This window comes from Scomber scombrus, chromosome 2 (assembly GCF_963691925.1).
Source record: "Scomber scombrus chromosome 2, fScoSco1.1, whole genome shotgun sequence".
In the NCBI taxonomy this organism is placed as follows: domain Eukaryota; kingdom Metazoa; phylum Chordata; class Actinopteri; order Scombriformes; family Scombridae; genus Scomber; species Scomber scombrus.
The window spans coordinates 33,636,436-33,663,273 of NC_084971.1; the positions used below are offsets into that span (position 1 = coordinate 33,636,436).

At 36.8% G+C, this 26,838-nt stretch overlaps 1 protein-coding gene across 1 annotated transcript in view; it reads left to right on the plus strand.

The window, feature by feature from the left end:
* The window catches only part of usp34 (ubiquitin specific peptidase 34), a 103,157-nt gene that overhangs the window by 7,184 nt on the left and 69,135 nt on the right, over positions 1 to 26,838 (plus strand). Inside the window, 7 exon segments of the mRNA XM_062438224.1 lie at positions 9,304 to 9,394; positions 14,268 to 14,856; positions 15,719 to 15,769; positions 23,579 to 23,627; positions 23,630 to 23,692; positions 23,695 to 23,726; positions 25,491 to 25,558. Of these exon segments, the coding sequence (XP_062294208.1) occupies positions 9,304 to 9,394; positions 14,268 to 14,856; positions 15,719 to 15,769; positions 23,579 to 23,627; positions 23,630 to 23,692; positions 23,695 to 23,726; positions 25,491 to 25,558 (943 nt within the window).

The following is a 26,838-nucleotide window of genomic DNA, read 5'->3' on the forward strand; positions in this document are numbered from 1 at the left end:
GGAATGTTTTTATGGGAGGAGTTGGAAACTGCTGTCTGCTGCAGGTCACCTCGATTTTATCTATTTAAATTTTTAATTTTTATTATTTATTTTTTAACGATTTTAACGTCTGCTGCAGGTCACCTTGATTTTTATCTATTTTTTAAAATTAATTAATTTTTTGTAACGATTGTCTTGCAGGTCACCCCTATTTTATCATTATTTAAATATATTTAAATATATTTATTTTTTTTAACGATTTTCACGTCTGCTGCAGGTCACCTTGATTTTTATCTTTTTTTTAAAATTAATTAATTCATTATTTGTAATGATTGTCTTGCAGGTCACCCTTATTTTATCTTTATTTAAATATATTTATTTTTTATTATTTATTCTGCTGCAAGTCAACTTTATTTTATCTCTTTTTTTTTTTACTTTTTTTTATTTTTATTTACAATCAGTCATAGTTAATTATAATTTTCCACCTTTGGTCCTGCATACTATATTTGGCACAGTTTTTTTAAAAACTTTCGTTTTCAAGTTTTGTGACGCTTTCAAGTTTCGGTATAATTTATTTTTGGGTATTTCCACATCAGGTCACCATGTTGTTTCATAGTAATCACAGAACACGTGTCGCTCTGTAATCGGAAACCAAACATTAACTTTCATTTTCACCAGAAGCCGTCCTGTTGTGAATCATAGCAGCTGTAAAGATAAACTGCACTGATTGTTAATTTAGACACACATATGTTCCTCTTTTTAAAAGCTCATAAAACTAAATGCTTGTTGCTATGGACACATGTGTGGTTTAATACAGCTACAGCGGAGAGTAAAAAGCTAAACATTGAATTTGAATACTGGTCTTTTTAGATTGTGTAGAGCTCAAATGAACATTAAAACCTGTTTTTCTTGCTGTAATGATTCCTCCTGTTCATACTGACCATTAGAAGATCCCTTCATCATGTTTACTATGGAAGTGATGACTAATATGAAGCAAATGAGTCAAATCTTCATCTTCTATGTTTCAACGTTACAGTGTTTTTAGTAGCAAAGTCTTTGTGTTACTATACTTCCACCACAGCTCAACAGGGAAACACTAAGAGGGAATCTGATGTTAAAAAGACTGTAAATGTGTCAGATATCACTTGATATGACTAACTCAGACTGATGAAGCTCAATAGAAGCTGATCATCTACTTTATAATGACTGTGTGGAAACATTGTGGATTTAGTCCTCCATCACTTTACATTGAAAGCACATTTGAAGGAGATCTTTTAATAGTCAGTATGAACAGGAGGAATGATTACAGAGAGGAAAACACTCTTTCACTGCTTATATGGACACCTGACTGCTGCTTTAACACACTTGAAAAATTGCGAACTTGTCCTTTTTAATCAGTTTGTCAGCAAAAATGGTGAAAAAGCAAGTTACACAATCTATTTTTTTTGGTTTAAGACTTTGTTTTCAGACCTTTTCATAGACGAAACAATAAAAAAATCACTATATAAATCACTTGAATGTTTTCAGTCGTCTAAATAAACTCTCAGACTCGTAGTTTGAGTGTTTTATGGAGATCGTTGAGTTAAAGTTTGCTGCTTTCACCGTTAAAACCATGAAATATTAAAAGCTGGTTGTATGTTTGAGCCATAATGACTTCATTGTGAACTTGTATGTGTGTTATGTAGTGGTGGTTTTAGGGAGGGGAGGGGTGTGTTGGTCCCACAGCGGGGAGCCGTCAGCTGTGACAGCTCTGTCTGAGAGACTGGCAGGTCCATGTGCTGCGTCTGGCGGTGAACTTTGACCTCAGATTTGCTGCAGCAGCATGTGTTTGTGTGAGAGATAAAATCCCCCTTTTACAACTGGAACCTGTTGTCAGTCCCGAAGCCTGAAGAGCCTCGGAGCGCTTTAAAGAAAAAACGTTTAAAGACTTTAATGAAGCCAACATGTCGAATTATTGGTTTACAGCTGTTCCTAAATATGTGATAATTAACAGGTTTATTTTGTTGTATTTAACTGTAAATTGAATGTTTTCGGGGTTTGGACGGATGGTTCGTTCTTAGAAGTGGTGACGAGCTTTTTTATATATTTTCAAACCTTTTTAAATTTGTTTTTAAACAATGGTTGAAAGATAATATTACAAAGCTCATATGTTGCATCATGTTGAGTCGACCAACAGAATATTAATCAGCAGCTGTTTTCACAATGTAATAAAAGTTAAGTCCGTTTTTTTAAAGGTAAAAATACCAAAAATTTGCAGGTTGCAGCTTTGCAAATGTACAAATTTGAACCTCTATTTGTGGCATCTGTGATAGTAAATTAAATATCTATATAAATAATATAAAACAAGACATTTAAAGACATCACATTGGGCTCTAAGGAATAATACATTTACATTTAATTAGGAAAAACAATCGAGGGATTAAGTGATAATGAAAATGATGGTTATTTGCAGTGTGTAGTTGTGATTTCTCTTTATTAAAACAGTTTATTCATAATGTAAACAAGTCACTAATTGATGAGTCGATCAACAGAATATTAATCAGCAGCTGTTCTCATCATCTAATAAGAGTTCATATATTTTTTAAAAGGTAAAATAGCACAAAATTTGCAGGTTGCAGCTTCTCTAATGTAAGAATTTTAACCTTTTATTTGTGGCTTTCGTGATAGTAAATTAAATATCTATATAAATAATATAAAGCTAGACATTTGAAGAGATCACATTGGGCTCTAAGGAATAATAATAGGCGTTTATTTTTTACATTAAATTAAGAAAATAATCAAATAAATCAAAGTTCAGGCATTTTATAAAAGGTAAAATACTCCAAAAAATAGCTGTTTGCAGCTTATCAAATGTAAGTTATTTGTGGCTTTCATGATAGTAAATTAAATATCTATATAAATAATATAAAGCAAGACATTTAAAGACATCACATTGGGCTCTAAGGGATAATAATAGGCGTTTATTCTTAAATTGAATTAAGAAAATAATCAAATAAATCAAAGTTCAGGCATTTTTTAAAGGTAAAATACCCCAAAAAATTGCTGGTTGCAGCTTTTCAAATGTAATAGTTTTAACTCTTATTTGTGGCATTATAATTGGCATTTTTTAAACATTTAAGAAAACAAACATCAGATTAATTGATAATGAAAGTAATTGATAGTCTATGTTACACCAAGCTTTTGGCATTTGCACCAATCATTCTTCTTTTAACTGAATATCAATATTTTAGCTTTTATCTCCCTGTTTTTAAAATAGTATAACAACATGAGTATGAGGACTAATAATGTCTAACTATAAATTGAGACACTACTTTAATATAATCAGGCTTCATTCATGTTGAGGTGAGCATAGACTGAAACATGGTCTAAGTTCAGCCTGATTCAGAGCCACAAAAACACCTTATTTAAACCTTTCAAAACCTTATTTATAACGATTGTGGTGACACCAGTGTTTCCAAAGTCGGAGGCGATGCAGAAATGTGTCAGATATATTATTGACGGAATAAGCAGCACTTTCCATTTGATGTGAGGCGTGCTCTGCAGACAGCTGTATGGACGAAAATAGAAACAACTAAAAAAAAATGCAGCTGATTCGCCTCCAGAGCTGATGAGCCGCAAATTTTTGATCTCGTTAAATGCAACGAAAATAGAGTTATGACTGCAACGAGCAATTACTTTTATTTAATTACATTTTGGGGGAATTCCCTTAACTCTTTTTTTCTTTTTTTATTTTGTGGACAATGATTTTCATTATTGGTTAATCTGCTGTATTATTACTGGGTCTATAAAACCGACATTACAGTTTAATTCCCAGTGACGGCAAGTATGACATTTGAGATTATACAACCAGAGAAGAAATGACTTAAACAATTGACAAAGGGGTTATCTGAATAGTTGCTGATTAGTTTTTGGTTTATAGCCTTTTGTTTTAAAACTGGAGAAATATGATGTTGATTGTGTTTAAATGTTTTAGCTCATTAGTGGACAGGACCTTTTGTTTCTGTATCTTCATTGTCAAACAGCCCAAGTTATGTGACTATAACAGCTTCTCTATCATTTTATTTTTGGTAAATGGTGAATGGACTGTACTTATATAGCGCCTTTTCTAGTCTTTACGACCACTCAAAGCTCTTTACACTACATCTCACTCACCCCATTCACACACATTCATACACTGATGGCAGGAGCTACCATGCAGGGTGCCAACCTGCTCATCAGGGGAAGCTAATCATTCGTACACATTCATACACCGTTGGCATAGCAACGGGAGCAATTAGGGGTTAAGTGTCTTGCCCAAGGACACATCGACATGAGGACTGGAGGAGCCGGGAATCGAACAGCCAATCTTTCAATTGGAGGACGACCGCTGTACCTCCTGAGCCACAGCCGCCCACATATACCGACGACTAACCGAATGTTTGCTGCATGCCGACATTTACAAGAGATAAATAGATACTGCGTCAAACAACAAGCTTAAACTGCACAAACTTGTATTTATTTCAATGATAATCAGCCTTCAGAAACACTTTAATTAAAAGAACAAATAGACTTACAGACATAATATAGTGGATTTTTTTTCTACCCGTCATTAACACCACTGAGCATATCCTTTACCATCATGTTAGCAATGAGAGACGTAACATTAGTTTTCTCTCTGAGACTTTGTCAAACTTTCGAGGAGCCGTTATAAACGTTGACGTACTAGCTTGGTGATTAGCGTCAGGTCCGTTTCCCTTAATAACCGTCACAGCAGACCATGTGAAACTACCGAGTCAAAGTAGCTGAAGGCAGCAGTAAAAACTCTCTGTGTCAGATGTACTTCAACACAAGGTGGAGGTGGTTTACAGAAGCTTACAGCTCCTCCTAGTGGCTGAAAGGGAGAATTTCTCCCCAGTAGCTGTAAATGAACCCTTCATACTAAACCACACAGCTCAACTCTTGATTAAAGTTTTTCAATTCATCGACCACAGCACAAAGGGTGACGTTAAGCCCTATGAACGATTATTCAGTTTTAATGACACATCCCTAATTCTGGCGTCCACTTACTAAATGTTGATGTGCAGCAAAGCTTGTGTTGCCATGTGGCTTCATGGACGGCAATGTCTCAGCAGATTTTTGATGAATTGTCATTACATATTTCATGCTCCCTTCTGGATTAAATGTAATTGCTTTGATGATCCTGTAAATGTTCCTGGTCGATACTTGAGCTTGAACGATAAGTCGATTAACCGATTGATAGAAAATTAATCGGCAACTATTCTGATCGTTGTTTTGGTCGTTTTTGAAGAAACATTTCTAGATGTGAAACTTTTCTTTTTCACACATAACAAGTGAACGTAGTATCTGTAGACTTTGAACTCTTTATCCGACAAAACTGGACATGTGACGTAGAGCCCGACTGATATTTAGGTCAGCTGATATTGACCTATTACATATATATCGGTAATGCCGAATATGTCGTCTTATATGTGACAATATTTGTTTATAATTTTTTGAAAAATCAAAATTATATAGGCAGCATTTTATTCTCAATTAATCTAATTAGTCTTTTTAAAAATGTATTCATAGGTTATTATTATTATTAAATTCCCCTTTAAGTTTACTGTTTCAGAGCACTGATGTCATTTTTATATATTTAAAGTTTATTGTTAAAATTTAAGATATCATGGTCTCCATTACAATCATTGTCACAAGTGTTTAATAACCACATTGGAGGGATCATTGAAAAAAATTAAATGTGCTTGTGTATCGGTATATATTCTGTACACATAACATTATCGGCTAATATATCTATCAGAATTTCTTTGCTCCCTAATATCGGCATCGGCCCCTAAAATCCAGTACCATACAGCCCTAATTTGAAGATGTCACCTCGAACCTCTTTCCTCTATTGGTGAACATCTTCTTTGGCATATTTTGAATTTTAGAGCTCTCAGGTGTTTTTTCTGCCTGTTTTGTCCCTTTTAATAATCCAGACTGTAGTAGAAGCTGTACAGTATCCCAGCTGAGGAGTGCCAGTGTTCCTCCTCCTTTTCTTTGTATTTACATCCATCCCTAACTGTAGCCGTAAAAGCGGGTTTAACGTTGGCACCTCAGCGCCCGATCCCCAGACATCCATCCTCATCAAAGCGATGAAACAACATCATCCCTTGTTTCTCTTGCCAAATCTGCCGGGGAGATATTCCCAGGGCGCCGCGGCGTGGAAGTCGACCCCACTTCTGAAGCGTCACAAAAGCTTTGAAAGGGTTCAGTTTTTATTGGAGGCCAAGATGGCTGACTAAACACTATTGTTACTGGAGGTTTTTTTTGTATATTTTTTCTGGTTTTGCTGCCAAATTCAGGTCGTTGATTCAGTGGAGACACTTGATTCCTCCAAACTGGGTGTGACTGATTTGGATCTTTGATAGCAGAATAACAGCAGCTTCAGAAGGAAGTCTGGTGCCAATATTTAATATCTTTGTTCTCAGCAGCCTCTGTTGATTATGGAATTTTTCAGTATTGACATTTTAGAGTTGAAAGCATATCGTGAGATTCTGTATTACATTCTTAGCATGAACGACTTTGGTAATAATCCCCCCAAATTTGGACTTAACGTTTATTATATCAATATGACAGTGAGAGTACATTTTGAGGCTTCAAATTTCCACATCGCACCTGTATTAGCTGAATATTGGACCGGCATTGGTATCAAAATTAGTTGTGATGTCACAAATTATATATATATTTTTGTGTCCATGTGGTTTAGTTTAAATTTAAAGGGTTAAAAAGTGAAAATAAACGTATGAATAACTTCACACATTCTTTTTTTGTGGACCCAGCATCAAATTTCTGCTTTTAATCCATTTTGAGAGAATATATTAGAGGATTATGGCAAAAATGTCTAAGTGGTGTAACCATAAAAAACTTTGTACCAAATAATTCAACTTGCTTAAAAACATTAAAATTCTCAATAAAACACCATATCAACTAGTTTGGCATGATATTACATCATGAGTCCACTTAAACACACTGTAGGTGGATAAAATATGTAATATTTATCTTTTGTGGTTACACCATTTGACATTTTCAGGAGCATTCAGTCTTACTTTTGGTAAAAAATGGTGCAAATGTCATTTCAATTGACATAAAACCAACAATAATAATTTCTCATCTTGTCAACCCTTATTAGTCACTGACCCAGATGAAGTATGTGGACATTAGGCTCTTCTGTGATACTTAACCATGATAAACCAAACTATTTGCATTCATCATCTGCTGCTCTAACAGCTTCCGCTCTTCTGGGAAGGTTTTTTCCACCAGATGTTCAAACTTGGCCGCAGGAATTTTTTTTCGCTCCCATTCGGCCACAAAAAGAGCATCAAGGTCCAACACTGATACTGGACCTCACTGATGCTGATGAGGTCTGGCTCACAGCTTCATCCCAAAGGTGTTGGATGATATTTGAGGTCAGGCCTGTCGACTTCCTCCACAGCCAAACTAGGAAAACCTTTTCTTCACAGAGCTGGTTTTAGTTTATGATAAAATAGACAAAGACACAGTTAAAATATAATTGTGGAGTTTTTGATGAGTTAGTCCCCACATACATCGGATCAGTCTCACCAATGGTTTCGATCTAGCTTTTTATTTTCATTCATTCATTTTCCAGCGTGGAGCTCAGCGATTGACGCCCACATGCTTTCTTTTTTTGACAGATTTATTTACCTCCATGATGAACTCCATCAGTGTTTTCCCACACAATTTTAAGAGACTGGTGGTTGGACCTCAGTCCGACCCTCTAAGGGGATCCGGCTCCCTCGGAAGAAAGTTTTGTCCATTTTTAAGTCATATTCATCATTCTGCTGCAACATTAAGAAGTTATATCTATAAAGAAATGTGTGCTTCAGTAATTTACCTACTGGTTGTATAGGTATGAATGATGATGACACACCCACTAAGCATGGGAAAGACATTTGACCAGTTCCTAAATGTTCCAAACCAACCATAAAAAAAAAAGACTAATACTCATATTTCAGCTCTGAAACAAAGAAAGCAGAAGTGATTATCCAAGTTCAATCAATCAATCTTTATTTGTATAGCGCCAAATCACAACAAAGTTATCTCAAGGCACTTTACACATAGAGCTTCAGGTTTTAACTGGTTCATTACTGAATAACATATAAAAATACTGTTAGATTTTGACATATTCCAGTAAATATCTTTTTCTGCATTGTGTTTCTTCAAATAACTAAACTAAACTTTACTTATCAATAAAAGACTTCCAGTAGACGTAGAAGTGGATCAGTAGCCTTGGTAGCCGATGGTTACCTCTTATACCACATAATAACCTTTCTCTGCAGGTCATTCCCCTCCTTCTCTCTTCCTGTTTCCTTAGTTCATCAGGATCAAAGTTGATTTTAGTACAAATGGAAATAAGTAAAAAATAACTATCTCTCGCTCAGGCATCGCCGAAACGTCAACTTATCTGTATTTTAGAGCCTTTAGCTCTCTAGAAAATATTCGTTTTTGGAGCGTATTCGTATGTTTTGGTTCAGAATTAATTGCGTGTTGTTGATGATGTTGGTCACCATGGCGACGGCAAACAAAGAACAATGGTTGCTTCGTTTATTAAAGTTCTTTTCTTGAACTGTAGCTCTACTATGGCGACAAACACTCACACAAGCAGGGGAGGGGAGGGGGGAGAGTAAAGCAACCGGTCAAAACCACAACGTGACATTTCGGAGATTGAACAGATGTGTTTGGCTCACTATGAAACTGTGGCGGCACAAATTAGACTATGGTGGGCCGCCATATTGGATATAACTAATGGGAAACGCTGTTTACGGGCAAAATTGAAAAGGAAAACAAAGAAAAAGTGTCTCATATGAACACATAAAAGGGAAAAAACACTTAATACCTTCTTTATTAAATTCAGTCAAAAGTCTTCAATAGAAATATTATGAGTCTGGGCAGATGTGATTGGTTGGCGAGGTTTAACGTTTGCTTTATTTGAACTAATAGGTTTGTTTTTTTTAGGGTTATAGATTTTTTCCATTAGCTCAGTTTTGCCCAAACCAAGAGTGCATTAAGTGTACGGACAGGTTATTGGCTTCATCTTTTAATAAGCCAGTAACTCTGAAAACAGTCGCTTAGTAGGCAAGAAAACAAATTTTCCCCTCAACAGCTTTTTATTACTTTTTTATTGCTTTAATCTGTCAAATCATGTTTAAATCACTGGAGTTAAATGCGAGTGTTTGACAGACTTGACCCAATGTTCACATGTTAAATAAGCTTTTGTTTGATGGATAATGAGTTTAAACTAACTTTTTTCTTCTTCTCTTCTTTCAGTATCGGATGCAGACGGCAGCGAAGGCGGCTTCCAACTAAAGAAAGAACATGCACTGCGAGTGTTGGGCTACATCAGCTCCTGGACTCAGAGGTTAGTTAGTTAGTTAGTTAGTTAGGTAGTTTGTGTTGTTTCAGTCGTATATTTGAGGTTTGCTTTCACACCAGAGCTTTAGAAACGTTACCCTGGTTGGTTTTTCCTTGGATAGTTTGGAACATTTTTGGGGGATTCGCTTCGAAAACGTGGGTCTTGGTTCGCTTTGGTGAGGTTTGTTTGAAATGTGAAAGCAAATCGGACCAAATGTGTAACTTTCAAATGCATGACAACACCTTTCTAGTCTTCTGAACAACAAGAACCCATCGTAGTCTCTCTTACCCCTTTTCCACCAAAGCAGTTCCAGTGCTGGTTCTGGGCCAGTGCTTAATTTAGAACCGGTTTTCCTGTTTCGACCGACAAAGAACTGGCTCTCACCCAGAAAAACTGGTTCCCGAGTGGCACCAGTTCTTTGCTGGACTAGAAGAACGAACCGCTTACGTTAGGGGGCGGGGGGGCGGAGTTATTGAGACCAACCACAAAAAAACAAAACCGCATGGGGATGAATAGATAAGGAGTGAATTATCCCTTGTGTATATTAGTTATTGAAACATTTTTATTTGCTCATTAGCACTAAACAACTAATCTGGAGCTTCTCTGACTGACGTAATAACTATGAACGGGTCAATGACACAGATGTGAACAGCGTTGTGTATCAGTTGAGGTTAATATCAGGGTTTATGTGGATTGGCCGCTTTCTTAGACTAAATTCAAACCTAATCTCACCATATTTATATTAATTGAAATGCTGTTTGCAACAACAGTCATCTTCTACTCTCTCTTCTCTACTCTGAGACTTTTATGACTCGTTTTTCTTTTCTTGGGTTAAATTCGGTCGACGTTCTTTCAGTCGTGGAAAAAAAAGGAAAATTCAAAGAAAGTTTAGATGTTTTTATTAAGTCTTTGTGCAAAGAGGTCAATCGGTCATACAGAGAGTGCCATGCAGGTCAGTGTCTGCAGGGTGCGAGACAAAGAAAAAGGAGAAACACATTTTTCTTTTATAGCAATAAGATACATGATTCAGTCATTTGGTCGGTTGGTTTGGTCACCAAGTTGAACGCAACTTCTTCGAAAACAGGAACCCGAAACCATCAGGACAGTCTTCTTGAAGGGCCAACGGGGTCAAAGGTTGACTATTTCACCAAGAAAAAACAGAAGTATTATGTCATCTTTAAATGTTTCCTTCACAAACACCAAATAAAAAATCAGAAAAATTGGGAGAAAACCATCTTTTTTATTTTATTTTTTATTTTTAAAGCAGTGAGAGAAATGAGGACAAACTCTAAACTCATGCCAGTAAAAGAGAGAGGAGGGGGGAGGAGGGGGAGAAGAAATCCGGTAATGACTCAGCCTCTGTTTCCATGACAACCATAATCCAGGCACCTCTTGAGCAAGGCATTGACAAACAGAAAAAAGCCCAGTGGAGCATTTTGGATCTTATGAAATTTCCCTCTAAATATATAATTTTACTCGTTATTATTATTATTTCCGAGCAGAAAGTCGGTTCCTGTTTTATGAAAGCGGAGCGAGACTCTAATCGGCTCCGACAGACGACATGAAGGATCTCAGTAATGATGATTCTCATTTTAACTTGACTGTTTTTTGTTTTTTTAGGTCTGTTTTTATTCATCCAGCTGGAATGTTTGTTTTTTAATTTTCGGGAGTCTTGAAGTCGCTGACCTAAACACACACAGAGAAAGAGGGGAGGGTTTTTTTTTTTTTTTTTTTTTTCTTATAATCTGAAAATCTGCTGACTCATTCGTTCAAAATGAGCCGAGCAGCGACTCTTTTCTTCTTGCCTGCTGTGGTTCATTTTGTCAACGTGTCTTTTTTTTGTTTTGTTTACTTTTATGAAAACATCGGAGCTTCTCACGACATATTTGAATTCTTATCTTCTTTATTTTAGTGTCGTCCTACATGTCTAAAGGATATGAGATACAGAATAAAATCCTCCTGTGTGCTTATTAAAGATTATTAAAGTGTCAGTGTGATGCTGATTATAAATAAAACCATCTTATTGTTTAAGGAGATTTAAGAAGTTAATCCAAGTTATTCGGACACAGCGTCATATTGTTTCCTCTCCTGTATCTTCACCCTCATTTATTTTATATTTTGCCTTCTTTATTTTTAATTTTTAGATACTTTTTATTGAGTTTAAACAAACAGAACAACATAAAATACCCCCAAACAGCCACGGGGCAAACCCAACAGAAGAGAGAAATAACATTAAATTAAATTAAATACATAAAATAAATTAAATACACAAAAAATAAATTAAATTAAATACATCAAATTAAATTAAATACACACAAAAAATTAAATTAAATTAAATTTAATACATTAAATTAAATTAAATTTAATACATTAAATTAAATACACAAAAAATAAATTAAATTAAATACATCAAATTAAATTAAATACACACAATAAATTAAATTAAATTAAATACATAAAATAAAATAAATTATATACATAAATAAATTAAATTAAATTAAAACAAATATTGATAATACTTGAATAAAACTAAATAATGGTCATAAAGCAAAAATAAATAAATACATTTTAAAAATATTTTTGTCTTTTTTATTAAAAAAAAAGCTTTTAAGACTAACTTTGTAATTTATGTTAAGTAGCAGCAATTTAAAAAAAATATTTATTGCGTTTAAAGAAACGTACAGTATAAACATAATTTAAATAAATTAAATTAAAAATAAATAAATATTGGCAATATTTCAATAACGGTAATAAAGCAAAAAATAATTAAAAATAAAACATTTTGTCTACTTTATGTAAAGTTTTAGTATTTAACTGCATTTGAAAATAACAATGTAATCTGTTTTAAGATGTATAAAAATAAAAATATGACACTTTATTTTAAATAAGTATTTTTATTTCCACTTAAAATATAATTGTGTTTCTCTTCCAAACTGAGAATAATCCTTATATTTACCTTTTAATACATTTAATCGTTATTTAAACCTCATTATAAAATGAAATGAATTAATAAATATCTTTTAATAAGTTTTTTATGTCTCCTCCTTCACTGTAAATGTCCTCAGTGTTTGTGAACTGCAGGCTTCAGGTTTCCACCTCATGCTGGTCTCAGTTAAATACTGGACCAGGATTAACTTTCAGACCAGTTGTGATGTCACAAATCATACTGGTGGTCCCGTCATTTAAACTGGGAGAAGCTTTCCTCCTCCAGCAGATTAATTAACATCAAACTGTACAGACTGGTTTTACTCTAATGTTGGATAATTGTTTTAATTGTTTAATGTGTTAAATTTTATATTTGTTTCATCTATTTATGCTTGATAAGTGTTTTTAATGTGCTTATAATGCTACTTTTATTTTCTTTAATGGTATATATTATATTATATGAGGGTTAGAGTTATAATATTATACAGAAATTAAGTTTATTATTATTTATTATTATCTAACGGAGGGTTTTAACAGGCTTTCAGATAAAATAAGCAATTAAAAGATAATTAAATGAGCATTAACCTCGTTACGTTCTACTTCATTTCATTCATAAAAAAAAACACATTTGGATTAATCAATAAAAATAAATTCATTATCTTATTTGCATATAACAATGACAGTCTGACACAGTAAATTACAATACGTCACATTTTCTAAACTAAAATAATATGAAGATAGTTTAAAAAAAAAATCTGGAGCATTTTTTTAATTTTTAATAATTTCCTGTTTGATTTTTATTGAAAAACTACAAAAAAAAGACGTAAATATCATCAGTTACTCAGCAATATAATTTCTATTGTGACTTACACAGTAAATTACAATAAGTCATATTTTCCAAATTAAAACAATATTAAAAAAAAAAAAATCTGGAGCATTTTTGTGTATTTTAACAATTTCCTGCTTGACTTTCATATTTAAACATTATTTAAAAAAACTACAAAAAATGACATAAATATAACCGGTTACTTACAGAAACATCCACAAAAATATAATTTCCTTTTATATAATAAATCATATTATCTCAATTAAAACAATATTTTAAAAAAATCTGGAGCATTTTTATTTTATATTTTAACAATTTCCTTGATTTTCATATTTAAACATTATTAAAAAACTACAAGTCATGACTAAAAGGTCACAAATATCATAATTTCTTCAGTAATGTATCAGATATTTTAACACCATTATAACCTCTGAGTCCACTCAATACCAATATTACTCTTAAATAATGTAAATAATGTCCCGACTATTTTACTACATATTTCTTACTATTATTGTTCTTTATAGTTTTTTGTTTTTTGTACTTAGTATTTATAGTTCTCTATTCTTTTTCCTATTTATGCTCTTATATTCTATTCTACTGTCCACTTGCTGCTGTGACAATGCATAGTCCCCCATTATGGGACTAATAAAGGAATAACTTATATTATCTTATCTTATCTTAGTAATGAATCAGATATTTTAACCCTCACATATTATGACTCATAGTTAGTCTCTAAAATAAATTCCTCCTTCAGTCATTAATAAATGTTTGATTAACCTAATCTAACCATAACCCTTCTGTTTGATTCACAATCACTATTTTATAGTCTAGTTTCATTTCATTTCATAGAATATAATGAATACAACAATATGTTTGAATGTGGATTTTGGACATTTTTAAATAGAAATATGTATCAGTTGCACAAAAATCTTTAGAAAATGATGCATTTTATTTCCATTTGTGTCAAAGTCAAGCTAAAGAAATGTGTATATGGTGTTTTTTCAGCTGTCAAATGTAAACAATGGGTCACATTTGAACAGTATGTAAAGGTTAACACCATTATAACCCCTCTGAGTCTCTGACGTGTCTCTAAATCTTCCTCTTTCCTCTCCGTCTCCGTCTCTTTAGGCAATGTCTCTGCTGCTTCAAGGAGTACAAGCACCTGGAGGTCTTCAACCAGCTGGTTTACGCCCTCATCAACCTGGTCATCGCTCAGATCAGCAGCCTGAGGGACCGCCTCTGCAGCGTCCAGGACCACATCCACAAAGGAGGCTCGTCGGGGGCCGAGGGGGCGGGGTCCGAATGGAGCGGAGGGGGCGAGACCGCGCCGGGGCCCCTCCCCCAGCCGTCCTCGCCCGGAGAGGACGAACCTGTGAACGTGGAGCGGGACTCTGCCGAAGAGGACGCCGCCGACGCCCCCGACCAGAACCAGAATAAGAGCCAGAGCCAGGCTCAGGGGGGCGGTCAGCTGGGGGAAGCCCAGATGGAGGCGCTGGGGCCCGGGGAGGGAGGGAGCGGGTCCGGGGGCGGAGACGGCTGCGTCGGTGCCGGTGGCGGAAGCAGCAGCAGCAGCAGCAGCGGCAGTGAGAACCAGGATCCGTTTAGCTCCTGGAGCACCGAGGAGCGAGAGAAACTGCTGCTGTGTGCCGCCAAGATCTTCCAGATCCAGTTCCCGCTGTACACCGCCTACAAACACAACACACACCCGACCATCGAGGTAAGGACCAGCACGGACTCTGAATATATGATCCAAACGCAGCGTCTAAACAACAGTTCTGTAATATTTAATATATTATAATAAGGGTCAATGAGGTTTCTTTGTGTCCATGTGGTTTAGTTTAAATTTAAAAGGGTTAAAATGTGAAAATAAACGTATGAATAACTTCACACATTCTTTTTTTGTGGACCCAGCATCAAATTTCTGCTTTTAATCCATTTAGAGAGAATATATTAGAGGATTATGGCAAAAATGTCTAAGTGGTGTAACCATAAAAACTTTGTACCAAATAATTCAACTTGCTTAAAAACAGTAAATTGTCAATAAAACACCATATCAACTAGTTTGGCATGATCTTACATTATAACTTTATATTAAATAAAGCTAATGGAATACAATTGTTCTAAATATTACATTTACTCTGGTAACCATGGAGATCAGGAACCATTTACATTGTTTTAAATGAAGTAATTATTAGTATAAGTCCACTTAAATACACTGTAGGTGATAAAATATGTAATATGTATCATTCTTTTGTGGTTACACCATTTGACATTTTCAGGAGCATTCAGTCTTACTTTTGGTTAAAAAATGGTGCAAATGTCATTTCAAATGATATAAAACCAACAAAAATACTAAATGTACATTTTAACAAACCTGATGCTGCTTTTAAATCTAGTTTAACATATTATTGAATCCCCAGTTTAGTGTTTTTTAAATTTGACTAAACCACATGGACACAAACCCCCCCTCCCCCATCATTGACCCTTATTATATATAAAATATCATAATTACTTGTTTTTTTAAAGTCTTCCTTGTCATGTGTAACGTCTAAATTTCTCCTGTTTCCTCCTTTTTTTAGGACATATCTGCTCATGAAAGCAACATCCTCGGCTCCTTCTGCGACATGAACGTAAGCAGTCCACCTCATCTTCATCTTCATCCTCATCCTCATTTCAGTCTCTCTCTGCTTCCTGTCAGTCATTCTGACGCCTACAGCAGGAAATAATAATCCCTCATTACCACATTTCACCTTTTAATCCGAACCAATGACGTCACTTTGATGGGATCCAGTTCAGCTTCTTTGTCTAGTTTTACCCTGATAGGAACTTTTTAATATCTTTTTATTGGGTTTTAATCAGGCGGGGAGTTCTGGTCCTCTGAAATGAGGCCAACGCGGAAGTAACTTAAAACTGCATTCTATCAAAAGGCCACCAGGGGGCGACCGTTTTGGTGTCAAAAGGACTTCCGTCTCTATACAAGTCAATGGAGAATTCACCAACTTCTCACTTGATTTCTAACCTCAGTAAACGTTTTCAAAATGTGTTTATGGTCTCAATCGCTAGTTTAAAGCCTTCTTCAATGCAGTATGATGTTCATTTGGGACATTTTGGCCTCCCTGATTTTATATGTGACGATAAAGCAGGGTATGCATTAGGGCGTGGCTACGTCGTGATTGACAGGTTGATTGGTTCACAGGTTCAGGAGGGCGCCTCATGCTCCTCCTGATGCCCATATAAGTAGAATCCATGTTTTTATTTTTCCCAGCATGCACCTTAAATTTTCAAGATGGCGCTGCTCAGATCCGATACTATTGGCCTCCGAGCAGCAGTCCACAAACCAATGGGTGACGTCACGGATGTTACGTCCATTTCTTATATACAGTCTATGGTTTTAATAGAGCACGTCCAACTAAAACACACATTAGTATAAAAAATCAAACGTTTTCTGGTGTGTGTGTTTATTTTTATAGAGCATGAATTTACTCCTTAATTTCCGCCCTGGAAGTATTTTATTAGAAAGCTGCTCGAGCCTCCTCCCCCCAAAAAAATCACATGATCACACTCTTCAGTTTCGGTTGTTCACAGAGGCTGCAGTGTGTGTGTGTGTGTGTGTGTGTGTGTGTGTGTGTGTGTGTGTGTGTGTGTGTGTGTGTGTGTGTGTGTGTGTGTGTGTGTGTGTGTGTGTGTGTGTGTGTGTGTGTGTGTGTGTGTGTGTGTGTGTGTATATGTGCTATGGGAATTAGTGTTTAACAGGCGTAACTATCGGTTAAAGACAAACAACAAAGAGCCTCGTGATCGGACTCCACGGTTGAAGTGTCGGTTTCACAGCAGCCTGATAAATGATGAAGCTGAAATATCTCGTGATGATTCTTTAATGGAAATCATCTTTATTCAGCAGCTGTTCTCTCGTTGAGCTGAAGTTACATCTGATAGTGAAACTCAAGTAAACTCAAAATAACAAGAACATACATAAGGGTTGGTAAGATGATCAATTATAAAATATGTTAAACTAGATTTAAAAGCAGCATCAGGTTTGTTAAAATGTACATTTAGTATTTTTGTTGGTTTTATATCATTTGAAATGATATTTGCACCATTTTTTTTACCAAAAGTAAGACTGAATGCTCCTGAAAATGTCAAATGGTGTAACCACAAAAGAATGATAAATATTACATATTTTATCCACAAAGAAAGAAAGAAGGAAAGAAAGATTATTTTCACATTTTAACCTCTTTAACATTTTTGTCGTCCTCCCGGGTCAAATTGACCCCGTCTGTTTTGACTGTTTCTTCTTTCCTCCCTTCCTTCCTTCCTTCCTTCCTTCCTTCCTTCCTTCCTTCATTCCTTCCTTCCTTCTTCCTGTCCTTCCTTCCTTCCTTCCTTCCTTCCTTCCTTCCTTCCTTCATTCCTTCCTTCCTTCCTTCCTTCCTTCCTTCCTTCCTTCCTTCATTCCTTCCTTCCTTCTTCCTGTCCTTCCTTCCTCCTTTCCTTCCTTTCCTTCCTCCCTTCCTTCCTTCCTCCCTTCCTTCTTTCTTCACTTCATCCCTTCCTCTTTTCCTCCTTCCTTCCATCCTTCCTTCCTTCCTTCCTTGACTCGAGGAGAACAGGAGGGTTATTCATACGTTTATTTTCACATTTTAACCCCTTTAAATTGAAAATAAACCACATGGACAATTTGAATATTCAGCATTAAGAGGAGAAGATAACACAACTGTCCTTAAAACTTAAACTTAAACTAGTAGTGAAGAAATAAAAATAAGTTGATTTCATTTGTTAATAATTTGCTGCAACCGTTTGGTAATTTAAGGAGCGCTGACCTTTCGCTATCGTTAAACCCTTCTGAGCCGGTGTGTGTGTGTGTGTGTGTGTGTGTGTGTGTGTGTGTGTGTGTGTGTGTGTGTGTGTGTGTGTGTGTGTGTGTGTGTGTGTGTGTAGAAAAATCAAAAAGTTGACAGATCTGCTGTGACAGCGAACAGTTGCTTTTGCTATAATTAGACATTCGCTGTTTGAGGAGGCGGATCAATTTTTATTCTTGCAGCATATATGAGCAACTTCCTGTTTCCTCTTTATCTCAATATATCAACTTTAAACTTTTAGCTATTTTATTGTTTCTTCTCTTTATTTGGATTTTAAACTCTAAGTAAAGTAAAACGAGCTGCTGCTGTGAAGTCACGTTTTATTTTCTATGTTTTCGCTCTTTCGACGTTTCTCATTGTTCCCCCCCTCCGAGCTTAAGAGGTTATCTCAGATCTGACCCCCTCCCGCCCTTAGAAACCCGACGCCCGACCAGCCGAGCGTCCAAATATAAACGTCGGTCTGAGTGGATGGTTTCATGTTTCGTGGCTGTGCTTGGGCGGCTCCGGCTCTCGGTTTGTTTTGTCCCGTCGGACTCGGCTGAAGTTTCTTTAACCCTTACACGCTGCTCATATCCCGACTCCTAATTGGCTTCTACAAACATTCACATTCATAAATCCCCCCGTCAGACTTTTACTATCACTGTTTTATCATCCAGGAGGACGTTTTTATACAATATGAAGAATACAACAACATCAACAAGATCAAATTTGTACATTTGCATATATAAAAATGTGTATCAGCTGCACAAACATATTAAAAAATAGTTGTATTTTATTTCCATTTTCTACATTTTGGGTCATATTAGGTGTTTTACAGCTTTCAAATGGGTCAAAATGCATCAAATTTGACCCTTGACCCTTTGATCAAGTTGATTAACCCTCCTGTCGTCCTCCCGGGTCAAATTGACCCCGTCTGTTTTGAATGTTCCTTCTTTCCTTCACTTCTTTCCTTCCCTCCTTCCTTCCCTCCTTCCTCCCTTCCATCTGTCCTTCCTCCCTCCCTCCTTCTCTCTTTGTTCCCTCCCCCCTACCTTCCTACCTTCCTTCTTTCCTCTGTCCTTCTTTCTTTCCTTCCTCCCTTCCTCTTTTCCTTTTTCCCTCTCTCCCTTCTTTCCTTCCTTCCTCCTACCTTCCTTCCTTATTTCCTCCGCCCTTCCTTCTTTCCTTTCCTTTCCTCCCTTCCTTCCTTCCTCCTTCCTTCTTTCCTCCCTCCCTCCCTCCTACCTTCCTTCCTTATTTCCTCCGTCCTTCCTTCTTTCCTTTCCACCCTTCCTTCCTCCCTCCTTTCCGTCCTTCCCTCATTTCCTTCCTTCCTTCCTTCTTCCTCCCTCCCTCCCTCCCTCCCTCCCTCCCTCCCTCCATTCCTTCCTCCTTCCTTCCTTCCTTCCTTCCTTCCTTCCTTCCTTCCTTCCTTCCTTCTTCCTCCTTTCCTTCCTCCCTTCCTTCCTTCTTCCTCCCTTCCTTCCTTGACTTGAGGACAACAGGAGGGTTAAACTCACAAATAAATAGAGGAAGCAGTCCACGAAATAGCTGGTAGATGATTAAAAAACCCAAATGTAATCGTGTTTAGACAGAAACTGGTTATTACTGTAGACAATTCATATTTACAGAGTGATTTTTGTGGGTGTTTTTATAGCTTTCAAATGTTAAAATGGGTCAAATTTAAAAAGTTAAACCTTAAAATGTCAGTTTAAGTTGATTGAACTCACAAAAGAAATAGAAGAAGCGACCCATAAAATAGATATTGATGATGAAATACACTAAAACTGGATATTACTTGAGACAATTCATATTTACACAGTGATTTTCAGACTGTTTCGACAGTTTTCAAATATAATAAAAGGGTAAAATTAGACCCTGAACAGTATGTAAGGATTAAAACTTAAAGTTAACTCTCAAAATCTCAGTTTAAGTTGATTTAATTGCACAAATAACTATAAACACAATGCATTTTATTTCCATTTTTGTAAACTGTGGGTCACATTAGGTCAAATTTGGCTGTTAGAAATGTATAATAAGGTGTTTTTACAGCCATCAAATGTAATAAATGGGTTAAATTTAAAGGGTTAATCCTTAAAATGTTAGATTAAATTGATTTAAACTCACAACAGAACAGAAGAAACAGTCCACAAAAATTTTCTTTAGGTCATATTAGGAAAAATCCAGCTTCAAGGAATCTGTATAAGGTGTTTTTATAGCTCTCTAATGTAAAAAATGGGGCAAATTTAAAGGGTTAATCCTTTAAATGTCAGATTAAATTGATTAAACTCAATCCACAAAACACTAAATGTAGGCATGCTTACACAAAAACTGTTTATTACTCGAGAAAACTCATATTTACAGTGATTTTTGTGCAAGTTTAACAATAAAAAAACCTTTAAACAGACAGTCGGTTTATATCAGAAAGGCCAGAAGTGTGTGTGTGTGTGTGTGTGTGTGTGTGTGTGTGTGTGTGTGTGTGTGTGTGTGTGTGTGTGTGTGTGTGTGTGTGTGTGTGTGTGTGTGTGTGTGTGGTATTGTCCACATTTCCTTTGGGTTTGTTTTTGTCAGAAATTCGACGCCCACATTATTACAGTGTGTGCCGAGTCTCGTATCGTCCATGGCAACGGGATTTCATTGGTCTGCGTGTTCCTGATGGAGCCTCGTGATAAAAACAGATCAGAACAAAAGATTTTAAAGTCTGAGAGATTTCCTTTTTTTTTTACAAGCCTCGGCTCCTTCTCACTGATATATGAGAGATTTCTTTTTTTACTCTTAAGGTTTTTAAAGTTTTAGTGTTTATATATTACACTTCCTTCCTTTCTTCCCTTCCTTCCTTCTTTCCTCCCTCTTTTTTTCCTCTTCCCCCCTACCTTCCTCCCTTTCATCTTTCCCCTGTCCTTCTTTTCTTCCTTCCTCCTTTCTTTCCTTCTTTCTTCCTCCCTTCCTTCTTCCTTTCTTTCCTTCTTCCTCCCTCCCTTCCTTCCTTCCTCCTTTCTTTCCTTTTTCCTCCCTCCTTTCCTTCCTTCTTCCTCCCTCCCTCCCTGCTTCTTTCCTTCCCTCCTTCTTTCCTTCTTTCCTTTCCTCCCTTCCTTCTTTTTTCCATTCCTCCCTCCCTCCTTTCCTTCTTCCCTCCATCTGTCCTCCTTCCCCTATCCTTCCTTCCTTCCTTCATCCCTCCTTCCTTCCTTCTTCCTCCCTTCCTTCCTTCTCCCTCCCTTCCTTCCTCCTTCCTTCCTTCTCCCTTCCTTCCTCCTTCCTTTCCTTCATTCCTTCCTTCTTTCCTCCCTCCCTCCTTCCTTCCTTCTTCCTCCCTTCACTTCCTTCTTTTCTTCCTTCTTTTCTTCATTCTTCCTCCCTTCCTTCCTCTTTCCTTCCTTCTCCCTTCCTCCTCCTTCCTTTCCTTTATTCCTTCCTCCTTCCTTTCCTTCCTTCCTCTCTCCCTTCTTTCCTTCTTTCCTTCCTTCCTTCCTTTCCTTCCTTCCTTCCTTCCTTCCTTCCTTCCTTCCTTCCTTCCTTCCTTCCTTCCTTCCTTCCTCTCTCCCTTCTTTCTTTCTTTCTTTCCTTCTTCCTCCCTCCCTTCCTTCCTTCATCCTTTCTTTCCTTCTTCCTCCCTCCTTTCCTTCTTCCCTTCCTTCCTCCCTCCTTTCCTTCCTTCTTCCTCCCTCCCTCCCTCCTTCTTTCCTTCCCTCCTTCCTTCCTTCTTTCCTTTCCTCCCTTTCCTTCTTTCCTTTCCTCCCTCCCTCCCTCCTTTCCTTCCTTCCCTCCATCTGTCCTCCTTCACTCCTTCCTTCCTTCCTTCCTTCCTTCCTTCTTTCCTTCATCCCTCCTTCCTTCCTTCTTCCTTCCTCCTTTCTTCCTTCTCCCTTCCTTCCTCCTTCCTTTCCTTCATTCCTTCCTTCCTTCCTTCTTTCCTTCCTCCTTCCTTCCTTCCTTCTTCCTCCCTTCACTTCCATCTTTTCTTCCTTTCCTTCCTTCATTCCTTCCTTCTTCCTTCCTTCTTTCCTTCCACCCTCCCTTCTTTCCTTCTTTCCTTCCTTCTTCCTTCTTTCTTCCACCCTCCCTTCTTTCCTTCCTTCTTCCTCCCTCCCTTCCTTCCTTGACTCGAGGACAACAGGAGGGTTAAAAGTGGAGAAATGGAAACAGGAACTAGTTGACCGTCAGTAACAACACTGAGAAAGTTCCTCCAGCTTGTTTGAGGCCTTTTATTGAATTCAGTTTGGTTTCCTGCAGATGAAGTTATTGCCCCCCAGAGAGCAGTAATGTGTCCCCTGATAATCTGCCCCGGCTCGATGGCTCGTACCTTCCCACCGTAATAAAGTTTTTCATTAAGCTCGAGAGGGGGGGGGGGGTTTGGGATGAAGCCAAGAACGGGCGGATTGAAGAGAAGAAGAAAAACTAAACAAAGAAAGAAAAGAGTCTCGCTGCTCAGATTGAATGAGAGGAAACATGTTGAGGTGTTATTGTTGATTCAGAGTTTATTATAAGAAAGAGACAAAACAGCTTTTTATTATTACTTAACCTTCCTGTTGTCCACGGGTTAATTTAACTCAATAATGAGATATAATGTCATTTAAATGAGGTTTATTGAACAACTTGTGGTAATAAGATAGAAAGAAGTTGGTTAAAAAGGGTTTAAAACACAGAAGAGGGTGATCATTTATTTTACTTTATGCTTTTATAAACAGCCAAATCAGATCAATTTTGACTTGAAACAACAAGTATTTATTTAATCTGTCTCTTAATTAATGTCATTTTGAGTTTTTACTAAATGTGTAATTTTACATTTATTTGTATATTTGCTGTTTTATTGTATTGTAGTTTTATTTTTCTCTGTAAAGCACTTTGAGCTACATCCCTTATATGAAAGGTGCTCTATAAATAAAGTTTATTATTATTATTATTATTAGTTCTAGTAGTAATAGTAATATTATTTGTATTATTATTCAGGACCTTTACTGTCCAAATAACTAATATAAATACATTTTATTTTTATTTATTATTATTATTATTATTTTTTTTTTTACTTTGACTCGGACACAACTTCCACTTTTTCAAATATGTTCAATACAAACAATAATTTTCGTAATTTTAACATATTTTTACTAAATGTCTAAATTCTACCAATTGTCTACTTTTAATTTTATTTGTATATTTTTGCTGTTTTATTGTATTGTTGTTTTATTTTAATTTAATTTAATTTAATTTAATTTAATTTTTATTTTATTTTATTTTTTATTTTATTTTATTTTATTTTATTTTATTTCATTTTATTTTATTTTAATTTTAATTTTTTAATTTTTATTATTTTTATTTTATTTTATTTTTTTCTGTAAAGCACTTTAAGTTTGTTTGAAATGTGCTCTATACAATTAGGCTTTACTGGCCAAATAACTGATAAAAAGCAAATATTTAAAAACTTGTAATACATAGATTTTTACTTATTAATTAAATGCATTAAGTTATTTTACTGTAAGCCTTAAATCATGTATATAAAAACATATTTACAGTTTAATTCAAATCAGAACTAATTCATAATTCCCTAAATGAACCGTAACGTTTATATAACAGCGTGTCTGCTCTCTGTCGCCCCCTGCTGTCCAGGACGTGGAGGTGCCTCTGCATCTGCTGCGTTACGTCTGCTTGTTCTGCGGAAGCACGGCCTCTCGCTGATGAAGGAATGCTTCGAGTCGGGAACCCCGGAGAGTCTCCCCTTCCCATCGCCCACGCCTTCATCACCATCGTCTCCAACGTGAGTCAAACACACAAAAACACAAAGACGCTACTTAAAGAGTCACGATGTTGATGTTTAACCTTCCTGTCGTCCTCCCGGGTCAAATTGACCCCTTCTGTCCTACCTTCCTTCCCTCCTTCCTTCCTTCCTTTCCTTCCTTCTCTCTTTCTTCCATCCTTCCTTCTTTCCTTTCCTCTCTCCTTTCCTCGCTTCCTTCCACCCTCCTTTCCTTCCCTCCTTCCTTCTTTCCTTCCCTCCTTTCTTGCCTCCCTTCCTTCCTCCCTCCTTTCCTTCCTTCTTCCTCCCCTTCCTCCCTCTTTCCTTCCTTCCTTCCTTCTTTCCTTTCACTCCCTCTCACCCTCCTTTCCTTTCTTCCTTCCGTCTGTCCTCCCTCCCTCCTTCTTTCCTTCCTCCTTCCTTCCTTCCTTTCCTTCCTCCCTTCCTTCTTTGCTTTCCTCCCCTCCCTCCTTTCCTTTCTTCCGTCCGTCTTCCTCCCTCCCTCCTTCTTTCCTTCCCTCCTTCTTCCTTCCTTCCTTCCTTCCTGTCCTTCCTCCTTCTTTCCTTCCCTCCTTCTTTCCTTCCCTCCTTCCTTCCTTCCTTTCTCTGTTATTAGTCTTTGGAGCCACTTCTAAACAAACTAACGTAACCAAACTCTTTATAATGGAGGAACATTTCACTCAGTGCAGCTGTGTGTGACTCACTGAAGTGTTTTTAAGTATTTTTTGAACAACAACAACAACAATAATACAACAACAGAGGAATAAGATAAATATACTTTAACTCAACAAACTCCATTAAAAAGAGTTTATTTAGACGACTGAAAACATTCAGGTGATTTATCTAGTGATTTGAGTGGGATGAAGGAAGGAAAGGAGGAAAGGAAGGAAAGGAGGAAGGAAGGGAGGAAGAAGGAGGGAGGAAGGGAGGAAGGAAGGAAAGAAGGAAATGAGGAGGGATGAAGGAAGGGAGGGATGAAGAAGGAAGGAAAGGAGGGAGGGAGGAAGGAGGGAAGAAGGAAGGAAAGGAGGGATGGAAGAAGGAAGAAGGAAGGAAGGGAGGAAGAAAGAAGGAAAGGAGGGAGGAGGGAGGAAAGGAGGGAGGACGGAAGGAAGGAAGGAAAGGAGGAAAGGAAGGAAGGGAGGAAGAAGGAAGGAAAGGAGGGAGGGAGGGAGGACAGACGGAAATGAGGAGGGATGAAGGAAAGGAGGAGGGAAGGAAGGAAAAGGGAGGAAGGAGGGAAGAAGGGAAGGAGGAAAGAAGGAAATGAGGAGGATGAAGGAAGGAAGGAGGGAAGGAAGGAAGGAAGGAAGGAAAGGAGGAAGGAGGAGGAAGAAGGAAGAGAAAGGAGGGAGGGAGGGAGGACAGACGGAAGGAAGGAGGAAAGAAGATTTCTTAATTATTTATTGCATATAAAATGTCAAAAAATGTCTGAAAACAAAGTCTAAGACCAAAAAAAAAGAGATTATGTAACTTTATTAAAGGGTTAAAGGATTAAAGTTCGCAATGTTTCCAGTGTGTTCCAGCAGCAGTCAGGTTTCCATATGAGCAGTGAAAGAGGTTTTTATAAGATACATCAGACTAGAGATCAGTAGATTAATTCATCTTTTTGTCTCTGCACGTCAGAGCTGCTGAGAAAAAGAAAACTACATAAAATCACTTATATAAAAGTCTTATCCTTTAAATCCTAAAAATACATGTATGAACATTATAACCACTGATTCTTTGCTGTTTCTGTGTGTTTTTTAATAGTTTTGCATCATGTTTTTTTTTTTTTGCCCACAGATCCGAATATGGTTGCACATCCCTGCAGTCATGCAGCACATCATACCGTTCCGCACTTACGTAATACGGTGAGTTTTTACTCCTCTTACGATGTTAAATCTTTACATTAATAAACTGTTTTTAATCTGCTTTTTTTATTCATGGAGCAAAGTACGAAGATAAAGGTGGAATTAACTTGTTTTATCACCAAGAAATGTGAATATTTTGTAGTTTGTCAAAATCCAAGTTACTTCACAAGGCTGCAAAATACACAAATCCTTTCCTCCTTTCCTTCCTTCCTTCCTTCCTTCCTTCCTCCCTCCTTTCCTTCATTCTTCCTCTCTTCCTTCATCCTTTCTTTCCTTCTTCCGCCCTCCTTTCCTTCCGTCTTCCTTCCTCCCTTCCTTACTCCCTCCTTTCCTTCCGTCTTCCGTCCTCCCTTCCTTACTCCCTCCTTTCCTTCCTTCTTCCTTCCTTCCTTCCTTCTTTCCTCCATCCTTCCTCTTTCACTGCTGATATGGAAACCTGACTGCTGCTCTAACACTTGAAAAATTGCGAACTTGTCCTTTAATCCTTTAATAAAGTTACTTCACAAGGCAGCAAAATACACAAATCATCATATAATTGCGTCATAAAAGAGAACAAATACATACAATTAGATGAGTAATGAATAAATTATGATGTCGTAAAAAAGGAAGAATAGATAAAAGCATATTTAAAGGTGATAAAAATCAATTAAAGGAAAATTAAAACTCAATAAAAATCAAAACTAAGACTTAAAATAGATTATAGATTCAGTTACTCAGCTGTTTTATTACTATTATAATGTTTTAAGGCACTTTAACGTGAGCTGAGGTCAGTTTTAACTCTTTAACCCGTCCATTGAGTCCATCTCTGGCTCGTATATATATCAGACTGAACAGCTGCCATTTTGTTTTGAACACCATGCTTCACTGTCACAGACTCTCTGTTATTCTGCCGTGTCAGATATTTAAATAAAGCTTATATATTCAATCTTTAAAATGCTTTAATAGAGCTGTGATTGTCTCCTAGTGTCAGTAGATTAGACGGATCTCACGTTTGCCAGATGTGGTCGGTGTGCTTTTCCTTTTTTTCTTTTTCTCCTTTTCCTTTTTTTTCTTTTTTTTTTTTGTGTGAGCTCTTTCTCTCTCTCTCTCTCTCTCTCTCTATCTCTCTCTCTCTCTCTCTCTCTCTCTCTCTCTCTCTCTCTCCGTCTCTGCCTCTCCTGCTCAGTCAGTCAGTGCACTTCGCTCATTCGTCTCCCCCCTCCGTCCCCTCCCTTCCTCCCTCCCTTCCTCGCCAAATACCAAAGTGCCACACGTTTGTTGCTAGGAAGAGCTTCCGTCGC